We start from the raw sequence: 16,625 nt of genomic DNA on the forward strand, positions 1-16,625 counted from the left end.
CTCAAGCTTAAATAAAATAGCTGTGTTATTTCATGTAGCTCTAATTCATTGACAGAGGGGAGTATTTGAAAATATAGGCATGTTTGAGTGTATAATTCCAAAATAAAAGCTTAGCCTTTGAAACATTAATAGGTATTAAAGCCTAGTAAGTTTACTTTACCTAGTAGTTTACTCATCCTAGAGAAAAAAAAAATACATATTTTTCTGAGGAAAATGTTCTTTTCTATGTTGGAATACAAAGCAGCTTCAGTTCAGACTCTCATTTCTCCTAATGATTCTACTTCCTGCCCAGTTTTCACACTTTGTATAAACTTGAGATAGTTACGACATAGAAAGTTTGAAAAAGGGAAGCTTGCTGCCTGCAGCTATGCACTTCTTAATTCTATTAAATCCTTGCATTTGCAATTTGCCTTTGAGACTGCTGCAGTACATGAGTTTGCTTTTATGAATGAACCTAATGAGGGAACCCAGCAAAGCCGATAAACTTCTGAGAGATGGATCCTGCTCTTCTTCTGTCTACGGTATGAGATCATATCTGTCAAATATGAAGCTGGATGGATTAAATATGCTGTAGGGTTGGCAAAGCCTGCTGCAGTTAAGACAGCTAAGGGTCCCTTAGTGGCTCCCAAGAAGTCAATCTGAATTTTGCTATTATGTGAGATCACAAGTACATCCAAGGACTTAACTTCAAACATCATCTTTCAAGCGAACAAATCAGGGCTCATTGAACCACTGGAATGTGGGGGTTGTTTTTATTTTTTTTTTTTTCAATTATGCAAGCATCCAGGATAATAAAATGCTTTCTAAAATAAATTTATTTTGCAGCTAAGTCTTTTGGTTTAATTAGATTCAGTCAAAAGTACTTTGTTACTGGAAAAAGGCAGACTGAAAACTGGAAAAAGCATTTTCAGTCATTTCTGAGTATTTTAGTATAGTAACTACTGTTATTTTCCTGTGAGAAAGCCTGAGTTTCTTTGTGTCTGACAGATTAAGCAAAAATTCATAGAAATAGGAAAACCACTCCTTTCTTTCCTGAATATATAATGCATACTAAATCCTGTAAAACCAAAAATAGGATAATCTTACTAATCAGTACACAAAATATTACACAGGAATCTTCTTTGCTAAAAGTTGAAAGAATTCACTGACTGAAATCAAAAGTTGTCACTACCAACTTTGCGACCCAGCTTTGATCCTGGTGGGTACATTTTATTAAAATTATAGGAAGAGCTGATTTCTAAAATAGCTCTATTAGTACACATGAACAATTCCATATACATACAAACTGGATCCAGGCACAGGGGCGAGGCAGATGAGATCCAATTTCCATGTGGTCTTGAAATGGAATTTTCTTGTGGTCTAGCCAACACTGCCCTCAAGCTTGTAGGTACATTTTCTGTAACCCAATGTAAATCTATTCCTCATGAATAGAAGGAGCTCCAACCACATTTTTTCATTCACGTTAATAGCTAAGTGTATTTAGAAAAGAATTCCAGAGTCTATTCAAAACTGTATGTTGAAAAAAAAAAAGTATATATGAAAATCTCATTTCTGCTTTCTTATTGTTCTAGGAAATGTCTGCTTTCCTCTTGATCAGTAATACATAAAATCCTGGTCTTCTCCTGCCTTTGTCATTCTTTTTTTTAATTTCTTAAAAAAATGAAATCAAATGTTCACTATAATATTAGCAAACACACTTTGTGCTGATTACACCTCTCATTCTAATTACAGTAAGAAAAAAGGCAGGTTCTCCTACATTCATGTTCCTTCTTTAGCCTGCTAAAGTACAAGTTTGTGTAGATCAGTGAAACTTCTGCTGAAGACAGAGTGTGTAAGGAACTCCTAAGCTGAAACTATAGGAACCTTTATAAGCCAAAATGATATGTAACATAAACATAGAAAAACTGCAACTGTTTACCCCAGCTGAGGAAACTGATCTACTGCATCTTACATACACATAAATATCCCACATAATACAAAACAAGAATACAAACACTGACTGTTTCAAGAAGCATTAGTAAATATTTAGAATTGTTTTTAATAATACCTGTTCTTATTTATGTTACTATTTCTTTACAGAACAGTCAGTACTCTTGGGATGAGTGCACCTTTCCCTAGCTGCTACAAATGATACTGTGAGGATTTAAAATCAAATAAGCCTCCATAGCCCCTTCAGTCCCACAGCTGAACCTGTGGCTCTGACTATAAATAGATTTTAATGCCACATGAAGCAGTGCAAACACAGGGAGCCCATCTGTGTTGATCTGGGTGTAGGATGGAGTTTCCGGTCACACAATCTACTCCAGCTAAATTCTGTGTTATGTCAAAATGGAAACTACTCTCAAAGCATAGAAAGCTAAGGACCCTCAGAGAGAAATTCTGATCTTGGGAGTGAAGGAAAACCTCAGCTTAATGTCAGTTAAATTCAGTGGGATCAGGCTCTGTCTCTCAGAGCGCACTACCTATGTGATCATTTGCCAGGGAAGAAAGTCAGCTGCACATCTCTTGGGCAACTGAAATCAAATAATACTAACCAGACTGGAAGTTATTTTCCTAAGACATAGTCTTCCTTATTAGTCTAGAAGGTATTGTACAGGTTGCTCGCGGCATTTGAATACTTCTCACTAGAAGTTTCCATTTATTAATATCTTACAGATTATATGAACAGGGTTCTTCAGTATGACCTTACTAATTATTTCTAAAGTATTACAGTAGCAATTATACAGGTGTTGCATATTATCTCCTCAAATACAGAGTTCAATTGGCCCTAGGTCTTTCTAAAAGGATGATAAATGACTTAAAGCAACTGGAAAGATAATATGAGACAAAAGAATATGGATATGGAAAGATGGAATTGCCAGGATTCTCATATTTTTCCTTTCCAGAATACAGAAACGGTCTTAAGAATCACTTATTTTTATAAGAAATCAAAATTTTGAGTACAAAAGTGTAAGTACCATCTGTTGGACCTTCAATGCAAAGACAATTCCTGTCACATATTATGATACACTATATTGTGTAAAACACAGGAGGAAAAAAAAAAGAAAAGGAAACATCAACAAAGGCTGCTTCTTGAATGCTATGTTATAGAGGAGAATATTGCTGGTTGAAGGTAGCCTGTGAAACACTTGCCCCTCAAAAGCTTTTTTCCAGAGAAGTTAATGCTATGAAGCATTAATCTTGACTTTCTCTTTTAGGCATATTTCCCATACAGGCAAAATTCTACTGAATTAAATGGGAAGTCTGACTAAACGGAAAGTGAGTATAAATCAGAGCCTAAAGCAACTGAAACAATCTCAACAGAGAAATGGTAAACTCATTAGTAGCTAATAATGCATTAGCACTTCAGCTGAACTGTGGATTAGAATGAAGGAAGAGACTTACTGGATATAGAAGTATAAAGGGCAAAAGACTTGAGGCTAGTCATTTCTTTTTGTCTGGTTTCCTCTACGCTGCTGTGGAAGATGTGTTCCCAAGCATAAAGTTTAAGTAGCTTAATGCCTCGAAGCATCTCATTTGTCTTCTTCAGTCTCTCATTGGAGTACTCCTGCAACATTTCACATACACATTTCCTTAAAGAGCAGAATTAAAGCACCTGTCTGCTAAACAAAGATCATACAAAAATTTTATGCAGCCCCTTGTAATCAGTCAGGTATACTTTACTAGTTCTGTCCAATCAGATGTTTTGTTGTTTTTCATGAAGGTGAGGTTCCCTAGAGCTCAAGTGAAAAGGCCATTGGTTTGCACTTCTAAATCATATAGCTCATACTGAAAATTTTCCTCCTCTGTCAGCTTTCTGATTGCTTGCAAGGCAGCCTCTCATGACTCCTACTGCCCAGCACACTGGCTGGATTTTCAACAGGCACCCTGACAGCATACAGAGGAGATCAGAACACGCAGACAAGCTGCGACCAGGCACACTGCTTTGCCTAATCAACGTGATACGGAAACAACGGTGCCAGGCTTCAAAGGAGCAAGAAGCTGTGATCCTGTAGGGAACCCTGACTCTGAACACGGCCAACTGGCTCAGGCACAACAATACACTAGAGTAAAGTTACACTCCCAGTAAGCATAACTGGAAGTTATGCTGCTTCCAGTTTTCAGACTAGCTCAAGGATCTTTGTACCACACTATGTTGCATAGTAGAAACATTTCTAGCACAAAACGCGCTGCTCCCATCTGCAGGAATTGTCTAGGCAATGCTGACTGTCTATGGGGATGAATGCTGTCTACATTTCTAGAAGGGGTATACTGCTGATATAAAGGCATTGCTTTTCACACAGGAAGGTGCCCAAATAACTCTCATTACCACCCATGATTTGCAATAGAAGAGATTTCAGCAAGCTGTCTGGCTCCATTACAGGTTCATATGGCTTCCTTGGCAGTGCAACAGTCACTGAAAGTGGGGATAAGGTTCAGAGCAGCTGGGCACAGCAATTCCAATGAACCAAAGTGACTTTCTCAGCAGTGATGCAGGCGATTCAAATTACAGACAAGCCACGCAAGGGACCAAAGAACAGCTTGTGACTGAGCAGACCTCTACATTCCCCAGTTGAGGAACATGCTGTGGGAGTTAGGACTGCCCATAGCTTATTTAAATAAACCACTTAGACTTCCACAGCTATGGTGTATCTGGGGTCTGAGTTTGGACACAACATTCCTACTTCCTTTCCCCTTAGACTGTTTGCCCAGCACAATTCGTTTATTTGTGTACCATCTGACTGCACAAAGCCATTTCCATCAATGATTACTGACCATTTACATTTGAAAGTTAAAAAGATCTTAAGTTTTTTTGCTCTTAGGGAAGCGCATACTTGTTGAAAAATACAAACCCCCAAACCTCCATCTTTGCAGCTTATGCTTATCATGTCCTCACATTCTTGAACATTATCAATGCTTGAGAATCAGTTCTTGGTCAGTGTCCATGGTTAGCTTTGTAATTCCAAACACAGACCAATGAGTAATTACCAGAAGTGATACTGATATCATATATGAGTTTGAAGACACTTACCAATGTGCTCCTCTGGGCCTGTGAGAGTTTTGTTGCTACAAAGTACTGAACAGGTGCAAGGACTATGATTACTGCTGCTCCAATTAAGGCACTGATTCCAAGAAGGTAGTAGAGCAGAAGAACTCCTACAATTATCTGTTGGAAGAAAAGAAAGTGAGGGGAAGGCTTAGGAAAACTTCACTTTAGGTATGCACCACAAAGACCAATCACAGGATACTGGACAGCCACTGCAGCTAACCCTACCGCCAAACGTCGTACGTTCTGCATCGCTGGCACAGTGGGATTTGATCAGTCAGGATATTCTGCCAGAGAACCAAATACACCCACCTAGAGTTCCTCCCCAGCTTGTGGATTCTGTGTGTTTCCATTTCATGGACTCCCTATTATGATCAGTAGAAGAAGGTTGTACAGATTTGTTTATCTTCTATAATGTAAATGTCACAGCTATTTAAAATAACTTTATTTAAAAATAAATAAATTTATAAGAAATCTTCAAGTAAAATTTAAAATTTATTTTTAAATACTTCCAAGTAACATATTGAGATATTCCCTATACAGTCATTATTAAGTATTTTTTCCCCATTGGCCAGATGTCATAGCATGCATTTTCCTAGACTTGTAATTTTTTTCTTTGACATTTAAGCATTTTTACACCGGGGGAGAAATTGCATCTCATCTCTGATCAGAACTCACTAGTCTACAACACATGGGACTTCCACAAAGACGGGATGCTTCTTTGCTTACTATAGAAATTAATATGAAATATTATTTAAAATACAACTGATAATGTAGATATTAACGTGAGATTATTGCTGACCAGTACCTAAAAAAGGAACGTCATAAATCGTATCACTAAGAACCTCCACTTCAAATAAACTCTAACATAAACTTGCAAGGAACTGTTTTAAGGATGCACAGTACTAGGCTGGCAATGACTGTTAAAAAAGATTAGAGAAACAGATTAAAAAAAAAAAGTTTGTCTTTGGATAAATAAGACTCAAGAGCCACAGTCAGGATGGAAAAGGATACTGTAAGCAGCTCAATACATGTAAACAAGATATACAAGCTACCACTGTTAATTACCACTGTTCTAATGACTGACTCCTGAACAATCTGAAGCATTGACACTCTCTATTTATCAGTGTAAGCGGATAAATAAATCAGAAGACCTAGTGATAGAAAGTTATTTTCATATATCATTTCCCTTAATTAAAAAAAAATTGAAATTTCCTTAAAGTATTATCTACTACTGTTGCTATATTTGCATACTCTCACAACCCTCACAGAAACACTATCTTCCATAATTTCGAAGCTCAGTAGTCATATGCCCATCCATTCTCACATATATTTACGGGAATTTGGTGTTTCCATGAAGAAAAAGAGTCCTTAGTTTCCACACTTCCATCTTGATATTTTCATGAATTTAAGGCACAAAGACAGAAAATACAGGGTTTGGGGTTTTTTCCTAACAATCCTTTGATGCCTCTCTGCACCTGAACTAAACTAAAACATGATTCTTAAAATGAGTCTCAGTATTTACTTAGGAAACATGTGGTAACATTGATGTAAAGTCCTATCATATATACACCACGAATCTAGTAAGAGCAAAGGTTAAATTGTAAATTAAAAATCTTTTAATGACAAGTAACTGAGCAATCTGCTTCCATCTGAAGTTAGGAATTCCATGAGTGTATGAAGCCAAAGAAAATACGCAAGGCCTCTGCAGATAGCCCTGGCAGAGCTGCCCTCCACACATGAAACGATCTTGATCTGTAAAGACCAAGACATTCATTCCCAGCTGCTTCTTTGGGAGCACTAGGCATTCAAAACACAGGGAAGCCCTGAACAGTGCACAGTTAAGAGACGTTCAAAAATACAAAGTCAATGCAGAACACTGACCCCCTGCTTCCCCGCTTTCCCCCACTACCAGTTGATTGCCAAGGACATTACTGGACCAGCTGGTTCTAGAAACGGCCACAGTTTCTCCCACAGACAAGAGGAAAGCTATTCTAGCTACTGGATGCTGAGGGAGTTGCTAGCTCACAGCTGCTTTCCCTGTCCCCCATCCTGGCTATTGAAAGGGTCAGTCTGTGCAATAACAATTCTATGTTTTTACAGTAGATCCCATTTTCATCTTCTTTATATCACGATAATAAGGGCAGGTTTTTTTTCTATATTCATCATGTATGGGACAAAAAAAAAATATTCTCAGTCTAAGGATGTGAATGAATGCTTGCATCTGAAAAGTGCTGAAATCTGTAAGCGTTATTGCAAGTAATTTTATATTTACCATACTGCACACTACAGAGTCAAGAGTAAACAGCACATAGATAATATCTGAACTGCTGGAGGGCAGTATCTGGCAGCTGGGAAGGCTTTCATTAATATTTCTGAGAAGGTAATGATCATATTTTTTAAAAAATGTGTAATGAAACACTTTGCTTCCCTTTCATGAAAATCCCAAAGCTCTTACCTGCCAGAGATATATATCACGAGCAAGAAGCTCACCAATAGCTCTGGTTATTTCATCTTGATTATTTATTGAAGACAGCAAATACTTTCAACCAGAAACTGCTTTGTGGCCAGTTTTGAAAGAGACAAATGTCCTTTCATTACACCTGTAAGCTATCCCTGCCAATGAACCGAAGATATAAGAATACAGGATTTTTTAATAATCACAATGAAATCAAACAAGAGTGTTTATAAAATGGAGGTGGGGGAAGCCTTTATATGGCCTCATTTTGCTCCCAGGGTTCGAGCCAAACCTACTGAGGGCATCTTTCAATTGATGGGCACGCCTAGGCCTCTTTTCACTAATTTCAATGGCCTTCAAACAGTAACTTAGGGCAATGATAGAGCTCCTATTGACTCTAGTCAGAGCAAGATGGGGCTCAAATTATCTGGACTGTACAGAAAACCTAACTTGTTATGAATGGCTAGGTCTTCTAGTCAAGGATAATAATGAAATGCACAGCAGATGCTAAAATGTGATCGCTAGATTAAGAGCTATAAAACAATTAAAAAACTATTTTAAATAGTAATAAAGCTTGTTCAACTTTTTATTAGCTATCTCTCAAGCATCCAGTAATTGCTTTCACTGCCTCATAAAACAAGGTATTAAATGAATGTTGTGGCAACGTGTTTTGGAGAAACCTCTGTGACCACCACGATTCACTGATTTGTGCCTTGCAATGCGTGCACCATCCACAAAACAGAAGCATGCTTCGACAGTGATAGTCCCAATCTGCTAAGGAGCATCACAGGCTGAATTTCAATGCAAATAGAATGATATTTTCAGAAGACTGCCAGGAAATCTTTATGAGTCTGTGACTTCTGGCACATTAGAGCAAAATGTTGTTACAGAATATGCAATGAAATTGGCTTAATTTTCAGTTGCACTAAAGCGCTCTCTACACTGAGCTGCCAGAGTGGTCTTGCAAAAAGTGTACATGAAATTGGTACCTCTTAATAGGCTGTTTCACTAACAGACTTACCATGGAGACTAAACCTAGGGGATAATTGACCTGTCAATTTTATCACTGAAGGGGTGGACTCTTCTTAATGCCTCATAGCTCTTTCAGCAGTATCATTTTAGCAGCATACAATCACTGACTTCTTACTGCAGGGTACTTATAGTAAATAGATAAAAAATACCCTGAATCCAAATTATTACTAACAAACTGACAACCTGCAACCATATTTCATATGATATTTCATATCAGTTTCTTTTCATTATAGTTGTCTTCTCTCTTGCAATTAGAAATCAGAATTAGCACATGTTCCCCCACTTTAAAATAATCTGGTTCCCATTTTTTCTCCCCATAATTTCAGGGAAACCATCCTGATGCTAAAAAAAAAAGTCAAGTTGCTTTTTTAATCCTAGAAGTAAAATGTTTTTAACTGGCATATAAGCCTCTCCAAGGTAGATCAGGAAAAAAAATCTATACCCCAATGCAGTTACTCCTGCACAAAAAAAAAGAGATAAATGCATTTATACTGTATGAATGCAGACACACTATGACCTGTATAAATAGGACTACAATCTTTAAATCTTAATATTTTAACAGGTATAGTTATATACAGCTCACATGTAGAGTAAATGCAAACCCTAGGCACGAACGCACGGTTAAAAGAAGCTGCCAGTTAGTAAGCTGCTGACTGTTTTTACCTTAATATGCTCACTATCCTGATTTGAGGCTTTACACAACTCTCATTGGAGTTAGCAAGCGTTTTACCAGAGATTCAGGCAGATTTCATCTTCCTCCATGTTCTACTTGCAGTCTCAGAAGCAATCTACCCCTCACTACCACAGAGATACTAGAAGGCATATGGTAACATATTAGATTTCAAACACATCCAGCAGAAGTGTGAAGACTCCCAGAGTATTTCAAGAGGACACTAATTGGTTTTCCAGAGAACAAATACTCCCCAAAGACTGACACTACACAAAAGGACACAAGACACATTCAAGAACTCACTATCACTGACAGCAATGAAGGACCTGCATTGCCCCTCCCCAATGTTTTCCACAGTGAGGAAAAAAAAAAAAAAAAATCCAGGGAAAATAGTTAAACCAGGGGTTTTTTTCCAGGTTAGGAAGTTAACCTGGCTTACCATGCAATCAGATGATTTTAAGACCATCCCAAAGGAGGACTCGCTCATCTCATCTGTAGCAGCTTGACCAAAACCTCATTATTGACAGGAACAACTATAAAATCCACTCAATTCTAATATGTACTTTTATTGTCAGGAAAAAACTCAGATCTCCTGATAACCAGCAGTCCAGCGCCACATTATTCAAAGGACATTCCTATAATTTATATAATCACCTGAATGGCTGGCTTTTCTTCCCCATCCCCAACTTTTCAATGTCATATTCTTACATGCTCAACATTTTATAGAAGAAAATCACTAGTATCTGATGTTGATGGACACAGGAGGAAATATGATCTGCCAGTTGCAGGCCATATACAGTCTCATGAAAATTATTTCATTTTTGGGCAAGAGCAGGCAACCCAAAATGCAAAGGTGCTGGGTAGATTTACTTGCAGCTTTCTGACTTTCACACCAGCCAGATCAGCCTCTGCATAGTGCTGGAACCAGACCACCCTCGTGACATGAACACAATGACATTTCCGTCTTGTTTTTGAAACTAAATGATACTTTTAGAAAACACTAAGTGAATCTAAACTCTGCTGCCTCTTTTGTTTGTGTTTACTTTTTAGCATTGAGGCACTCCCAACAAAAATACACCAAGTAGGTGGAAGAAAGCAGAAAGGGTACTGCCTTAATACCAGATGAAACTATGTGCTTTTACTGTCAGTTTTCTCAGGAAAATCCTAAATGGAAGTGCAGGAGGTTTTTACAGTGTTAAGTACTGGTTCTTCCAAACTAAGTAATTTACACTTTTCCACCATTTCAGTAAGCGTGAACTTGGAAAAATGATACAAGTCTGTACTGATATTGCTCTGACCTCCTACTATGCTGTGTCTGCTCTACTATCTTACAAGTGTAAACTTCAATTAATCACCTGGCCATCCAGTGAGATTCACCACTTTGCAGATTCAGAGGAATAATACCTCACTGAAAAAAGGCTAAAGATTACTTTTTCAGTAGCTCCACAAGCTCATGTGACCCAATACACAATCTATAGACCTGGAACAATGAAGGAGGTAAAAATACTGTGTTTCCATGTTGGACATTGCATACAAACTCCTGTTTCAGTAAGGGAACAGGTTTAAGATTAATTTAAATCAATTGTGAAAGTACTCTCTGAGATGTGACTCTGCTTCCTTCATCTTAGACTTGATAAGACACAGTTTTATTTCACTGGGAATTACACAAGGCTGCAGGACATGGGAACGAGGAGTCACCAGGCGATTGAGCGTGACTCAGCACAGCGATCTGCTCCATGTCACGCATGTGGGAAAGGAGATTGAAGGGATGAGAGTAGTATTTAGAGACAGGAGACCAAAGACATCAGAGAGGATAAAGTAGCAAAACCATTTCATATAACAAATGAATCTGTGGAATTTTGTACACTAGAATTTGTCATCCATGAGGCAGCAGTAGTTTTAAGAAATGTCCAAAGGATCATCTCTAAGCAATCATATTTTTTCATGAACTGCCACTTCTCTTGTTTCTGCTAGGATTCAGAAGACAAATGATTGCAATACATTCCAGTTAACTCCCCTGATGTAATAAATGAATACACTGGAGTAACACAACCCACCTGCACCCTGTAAATTCTTGTTGCAAATGCAAAGCTTGTTTGGCAGCTGTCAAAATCCTAGTATAATCCTAAATACCTAGAGTCCTGTCACAGATGTGAAATGTACTACATAAAATGATTCTAGATATTAACAGCTTGAATCTTATTTCAAGTTAAAGAATAACTTCTTTAATAGCTCTACTTTCATAAAATTCATAAGCAATCAATTGCTGCGGACTGATGCACATTAATAACAAAAGCACATTCAAACTCCTTACCTGTACTGGCATAGCCCAAAGGTTAGGGCAGAGGAAAAAGAACCACATCAGTTGATTTGTGTCTATAGCAACCAGGTTACAGATCTGACCTGCAGTCATCTCCCCCATAGACATGTTAGAGGTTGAAAGCTGCATAATTTTATTGTATATTTTTGTCTGGAAGAGAGATCACATGGTGTTAACATATAGAAATAAAATAAGATTTCTAGCTCCACCTAAAACACAAGAGTAGTCCAGCATGCTGAGGGAAACCAACATTCCCAGTAGCTTGAAAGAAGAGCTTGAAGTTTGGCCTTTTGCATTACGATGAACAATTTTAAGCTACCATCTTGTTGTTCACTCACAAAAAGCACAGTACAATTAGGCACATAACGGTTGTCCAAGTACTCCCTTTTTATATCCCTGTGGATCAGTAAGAGAATGAACCCTTTACTGCCCTAAAGGCCCAAGAACCATATTAACAACTATGATTTATACCTCTAGCGTCTTCATGGAGTGCCCTTGCAGTAACTAAATAATGTATTATTACATTCAGCATATAATAGCCAATACATTGTAATAGTTGTTATTTTTCTCTGGCAATTGATTCAGATGGTCCCATCCAACCTCAGAACCAACTTCCTGGCTGAGAACATTGCTGCATTGTGGCTGGAGAGCTCAGTCTGATTACAAAGTTTAATTCACAGACAACTAATGTTAAGAGGGCTGATTCTGTACTGAATTAAGAAGGTGCCTCAGTGCAGAATCAGGCACTGTGTATAAAAACAACTTAATACACAATAATGAAAGTGTACTTTTACCAGCTGGTTTGGTAAAAGGCTACACAGTGATGCTTTGCAGTCATGAGACTTAGCTGACAGGAAGCACCCTGATCCAGTAAGTGCCATTGGATCAAGTGCCAACTGTCCATCATGAAGCATAAAGTCATACCGGGGACATTGAACAGGTGCAGGTTTACACAGGGGAGGAAAAGAGAGAAAAGATTTAAGGAAAATTGAAAAATTGTAGGAAAAAAGTTGTATGAAAACGCTGGCACAGAGACTGCCATTAACACTAATTCTGCCACTTAGAGTGATGGCTAGAAATTTTCCAATTTGACTGGTCTGACTGCTGGCATTATCCGGGCCTCTGTGTAATACCCAGTACAGAGAACGCAAAGCTTTTCTTAGGCAAAATTGATGGGAATGTAGCACTATCTTCCAACAATTCCCTTTACACTTGCTGTGGTCCATGTATTTTTCAGTTAATTGCAGCTCTTCCGCTTGATACAAGACGTGCAATTTTTTAATATATGTTTTGGGACAAATTTTTATTTCTTTAGGAATTTTCTACTTCACTCTAATAAGGGAAAACTAATGGATGGAATTCAGAAGTCTGGCAGCTGACAAGTGCTTCCAAGTATAAGATCAAAAGAGGATTAAACAATTATGCTGCTATTGAAAGCATCTATCTATCACACAAACTCTCACAGGATCTATGTAGTTCAGTGGATAAATAGTGTAACTTACAAGGCTGGCTTTCAAGCTGTCAGAGGGCAGGTTTCAGCCAGTGCACACGGCAATATCGCACTGTAATCTTACACCTAATTCTCTCCTTTCCAGGCACAGAGCTTTGTATAGGACATAAAACTTTGATCTGCTGTTCACAGTTATACAAACCATCTTGCTTATGTCCAGTAATTACAGACTCTGCAATGCCTGGTGGATTTTGTGGCATGACCCAGGGAATAAGACACTCCTCCATGCATTGGGAATACAACCTATCCTTTTGTCCGAAGTATATTTACAAGACATTTTAAAGCTGTATTATTTGCATGGGATTTAACTAAAACATGCATTTGAGACGGGAGAGGTGTAGTTCACAACCTAAATTCTTTCAAAAGTTTTACTGTCAGCAAATTTATGCTCAAAGGTAAGAATAAATACAGCATTAGATGATACAAATAAATGTTTATATAGAAACATCAAATAAGATGCAGAGGAAATAGAACGGAGGTCTAAGTAAATACAATCTTTAACAGCAATACATTTCAGGAGGGAAGTGTATCAGAATTTAATTACTACAATTATAATTTGTATTTACAAACACATATATGATTGTATGAAAATAGGTTAATTAATAACATATTGGCTACCTGTATTGCGCCTCTCAAGTTGATTCCTGTTTCAATAGCAACATAGTATGATGCTTGGAGAAATGTCCTTTGCAATAGGAGGGCAAAAAATAAAAGTACAGCCAAAACATAAGCATTGGACAGGAACTCTTGAGATGAAATAAAGAAAACACCAAGAATTTTTGTCTGCATAAAAAAAAAAGAAAGTTAGAAATCAGGTGCAATGATAATTTAATTACCAGTTTTGCATAATTAATAAGCAGAGAAAACCACAGTTTATTATTTTGAAAGTGCTCCCAACCTGATCTGAAACCTCACAGTTTATCAATTCAAGGGAACAGCCATATAACGTGCCAAGTCAGCAAGCTTTATTTAAATGCAGAATGACATTTATAGGATTTCTGATATCCTTCCAAAACTCTAGGACACTTTGAGTAACTCCATACGGTCATTTTCAAAAAGATGTGCACTGCCCACTGTCAGAAAGGAGTAGTTAATGTCCTTTTTAAGAAATCAGTCTCCTTATTTTAGCACCTCAGGTTACTGAACACCAAAACGACCTTCACAACTTGCTGAAAACACATCCTTCCAGCTCCTATGCACGTTATTTTGATTTGCAGCATCCAACAGGTTTATTCAGCATTTTTATTGATGCTCCTCCTAGCAAGTTCATGAGATCACCCAAGTGCATTTTGAAGCATGTCTCTAGTTTACTGGGAAAGCAGTGCATTTATTCTAGATTATATGTAACAAGCAGACACCTTTGGTGTCTCTTAGTTGAGAGGCTGGCTCACCTTGGGAAGCCTTCTGAAACTAAAATGTCTCTGCTTCCTCTTTCTTCCTTTGGCTCCTTCAAAACTTTGATTGCTAGCTTATAATGCCATTAAAAGGCAAAATTAGGAAGAGGTCTCTTTCTATTCCCTCTCACAGGGCTTCTTGTCATTTACACTCCTGCTGTAGTCTTTGCTCAGCACATTTCTTCTTGCCTACATAGTTTCTTTGCTGTTGACATTTTCAAGACTGCTATAACAATAAACTATATTGTACAAACTCTTGTCTGTACTTTTTATTACATATGATCTGCAGATGTAATAAAGCTAACTGACAAGAGAAACCCCATGTGACAAGTTAATTACAGAGGCTAAGCTTAGTTTTTCAAGCTGTGATTTTATAAGGCGTGACTGAGCCAGGTGAAAGAGCAACAGACTTCTCCCTACCCCAAATTGCACCTGGGTTGTTCCAAGCTGCATGCTTCTGTTGCTTACTGTACGCTAGTTTGGGAACTTAGCGGATCTCTTCCTGAGCCAGTTCAAATCACTGGCAGAAGAAAATCAGCCCAGGAAAAAATACCTGCTTCTTTCCTTTTAGTTCAATGGGCCAAAGCAGACCACAAAGGTCCAACTGGTGCCAGAGTTATAGCAAAGGCGGGAACAGGAGCAGGGGTGACAAGGAATGTGAAAGGAGGAAGAGAAGTCCTTTCGGCAGTGGTGACCCAATAGGTCACTTCATCTTCTTGAGGATCCAGAGCCTCGGGGTATTTTTCCATCTCTTTTTACTCCATCTTTTGAGATTCACGATTGCTCCTGCCATTATTGTAGTAGGCACACCATCTATCCCTTGACATCAGTAGGGTAATTAATCAGGCTTAAAAGCAGAGAAATATTACCTTTGCACATAAGCAGACAAGATAATGAGCAAAAGTTTTGAAAGGATCCTTTGTTTTACTCCGTAAGAAGGCTGCACACTTACAAGAACACACTCAGTACAAGTTTCCACAGTGCCTCCCACCTCACATAGCAATACTCCTTCTCATGAGAGGAAACTGGTCTGATCCGTCCACACAAGAGGTCATTCAACAACACCAAATGTCAATACTGGGCCTTTTACTACACTGGGACCTATGACTTCTAGAGCTTTTCAAATAATAAGCCTGTAGGTTTGGTGTACCATTTGAATGTGTTATGTCAGCAGATACTCCTAATACTGGAACTGCTAATCCTAACATTGCAATGTGCAAGATGCTACCAGCAAAATATAAAGGTTATCATTCTGTCAGTCTCCTCTTCGGTGTGAAATGATTAACACTCAGAGAAATTCATGTCATAAGAATGTTCCTGGGTGGCCATAAATATTGATACTGGAGTTATAAATAAACATGAAGAGCGTGACAGAATTTAAGATGCTGTGGTGCTCTGACTAACTGCGGCACTAACTAAAGCAGTTAATACTGCCCATGACACCCACATGATCTCAGAGTTCCAACTCCATGGCAGTTTATATCTGTCACAAAGGCCCTGAAGAATAAAGCAAATATTATATCTTAGGATTTATCTATTTGCCCTCACTCTCACAAACAGAATTTCTGTTTGAAAGATGGAGTTGACTGATTGCAACATCTCAATCCTATTTAAAATGAAGAAATACCACTTTAAGGGATGGGTAAAAGATGCTCTGCACTGTACTCACAGCTTACTTGGCTTGTCCGATTCTGTCCCACAGTACGGCAATTCTTTCCAACACCCTCAAACTCAGCAGAACATCAGACACAAACAATGTTTCCCCCCAACATATCTTTGCCTTCATAAGACAGTGTTTTAGAAGGCTTGTTTCCCACACCCATGTAGCGCTCAGGAACAAACAATTCATAAGGCAAGGTTCTCCTTTTTTTAACTCATTACAAGTAAGGATATAACATTCCTAGCAGTAGAGCTGGTGTATCTTTTTCCAAAGCAGACCCAGTTTGCTAGGTGTGTGCATACACGTGGGAGTTTTCCTGAACACACCAGTCTGTTTATAGATTGTTTGAATAGAAAGCCTTCAAATATTTTAGAAAGACATTTCATCTAATCTGGCAAAGCAATTTTCAAATGTACAGGTAATTAGCCTCTTAACAGAAAACCAATGTGTATAAACCAGGACAAAACAGAAGGAAAAACCTCTTGGAGACCTTCTAGCAAAGGTAAAACACACCCACAAAGGTAGAAAACACCTCATGGACTATCACCATCAGTG

General features: G+C 38.1%; 1 protein-coding gene across 1 annotated transcript in view; it reads right to left on the reverse strand.

Moving 5' to 3' along the window:
- Window positions 1–16,625, reverse strand: part of ABCC8 (ATP binding cassette subfamily C member 8) — a 107,541-nt gene that overhangs the window by 66,966 nt on the left and 23,950 nt on the right. The window contains 4 exon segments of the mRNA XM_035891035.1: window positions 3,385–3,547; window positions 5,012–5,146; window positions 11,501–11,656; window positions 13,635–13,799. Of these exon segments, the coding sequence (XP_035746928.1) occupies window positions 3,385–3,547; window positions 5,012–5,146; window positions 11,501–11,656; window positions 13,635–13,799 (619 nt within the window).

The sequence above is a fragment of the Egretta garzetta genome, unplaced genomic scaffold, assembly GCF_000687185.1.
Source record: "Egretta garzetta isolate BGI_Z169 unplaced genomic scaffold, ASM68718v1 scaffold133, whole genome shotgun sequence".
Lineage (NCBI taxonomy): Eukaryota > Metazoa > Chordata > Aves > Pelecaniformes > Ardeidae > Egretta > Egretta garzetta.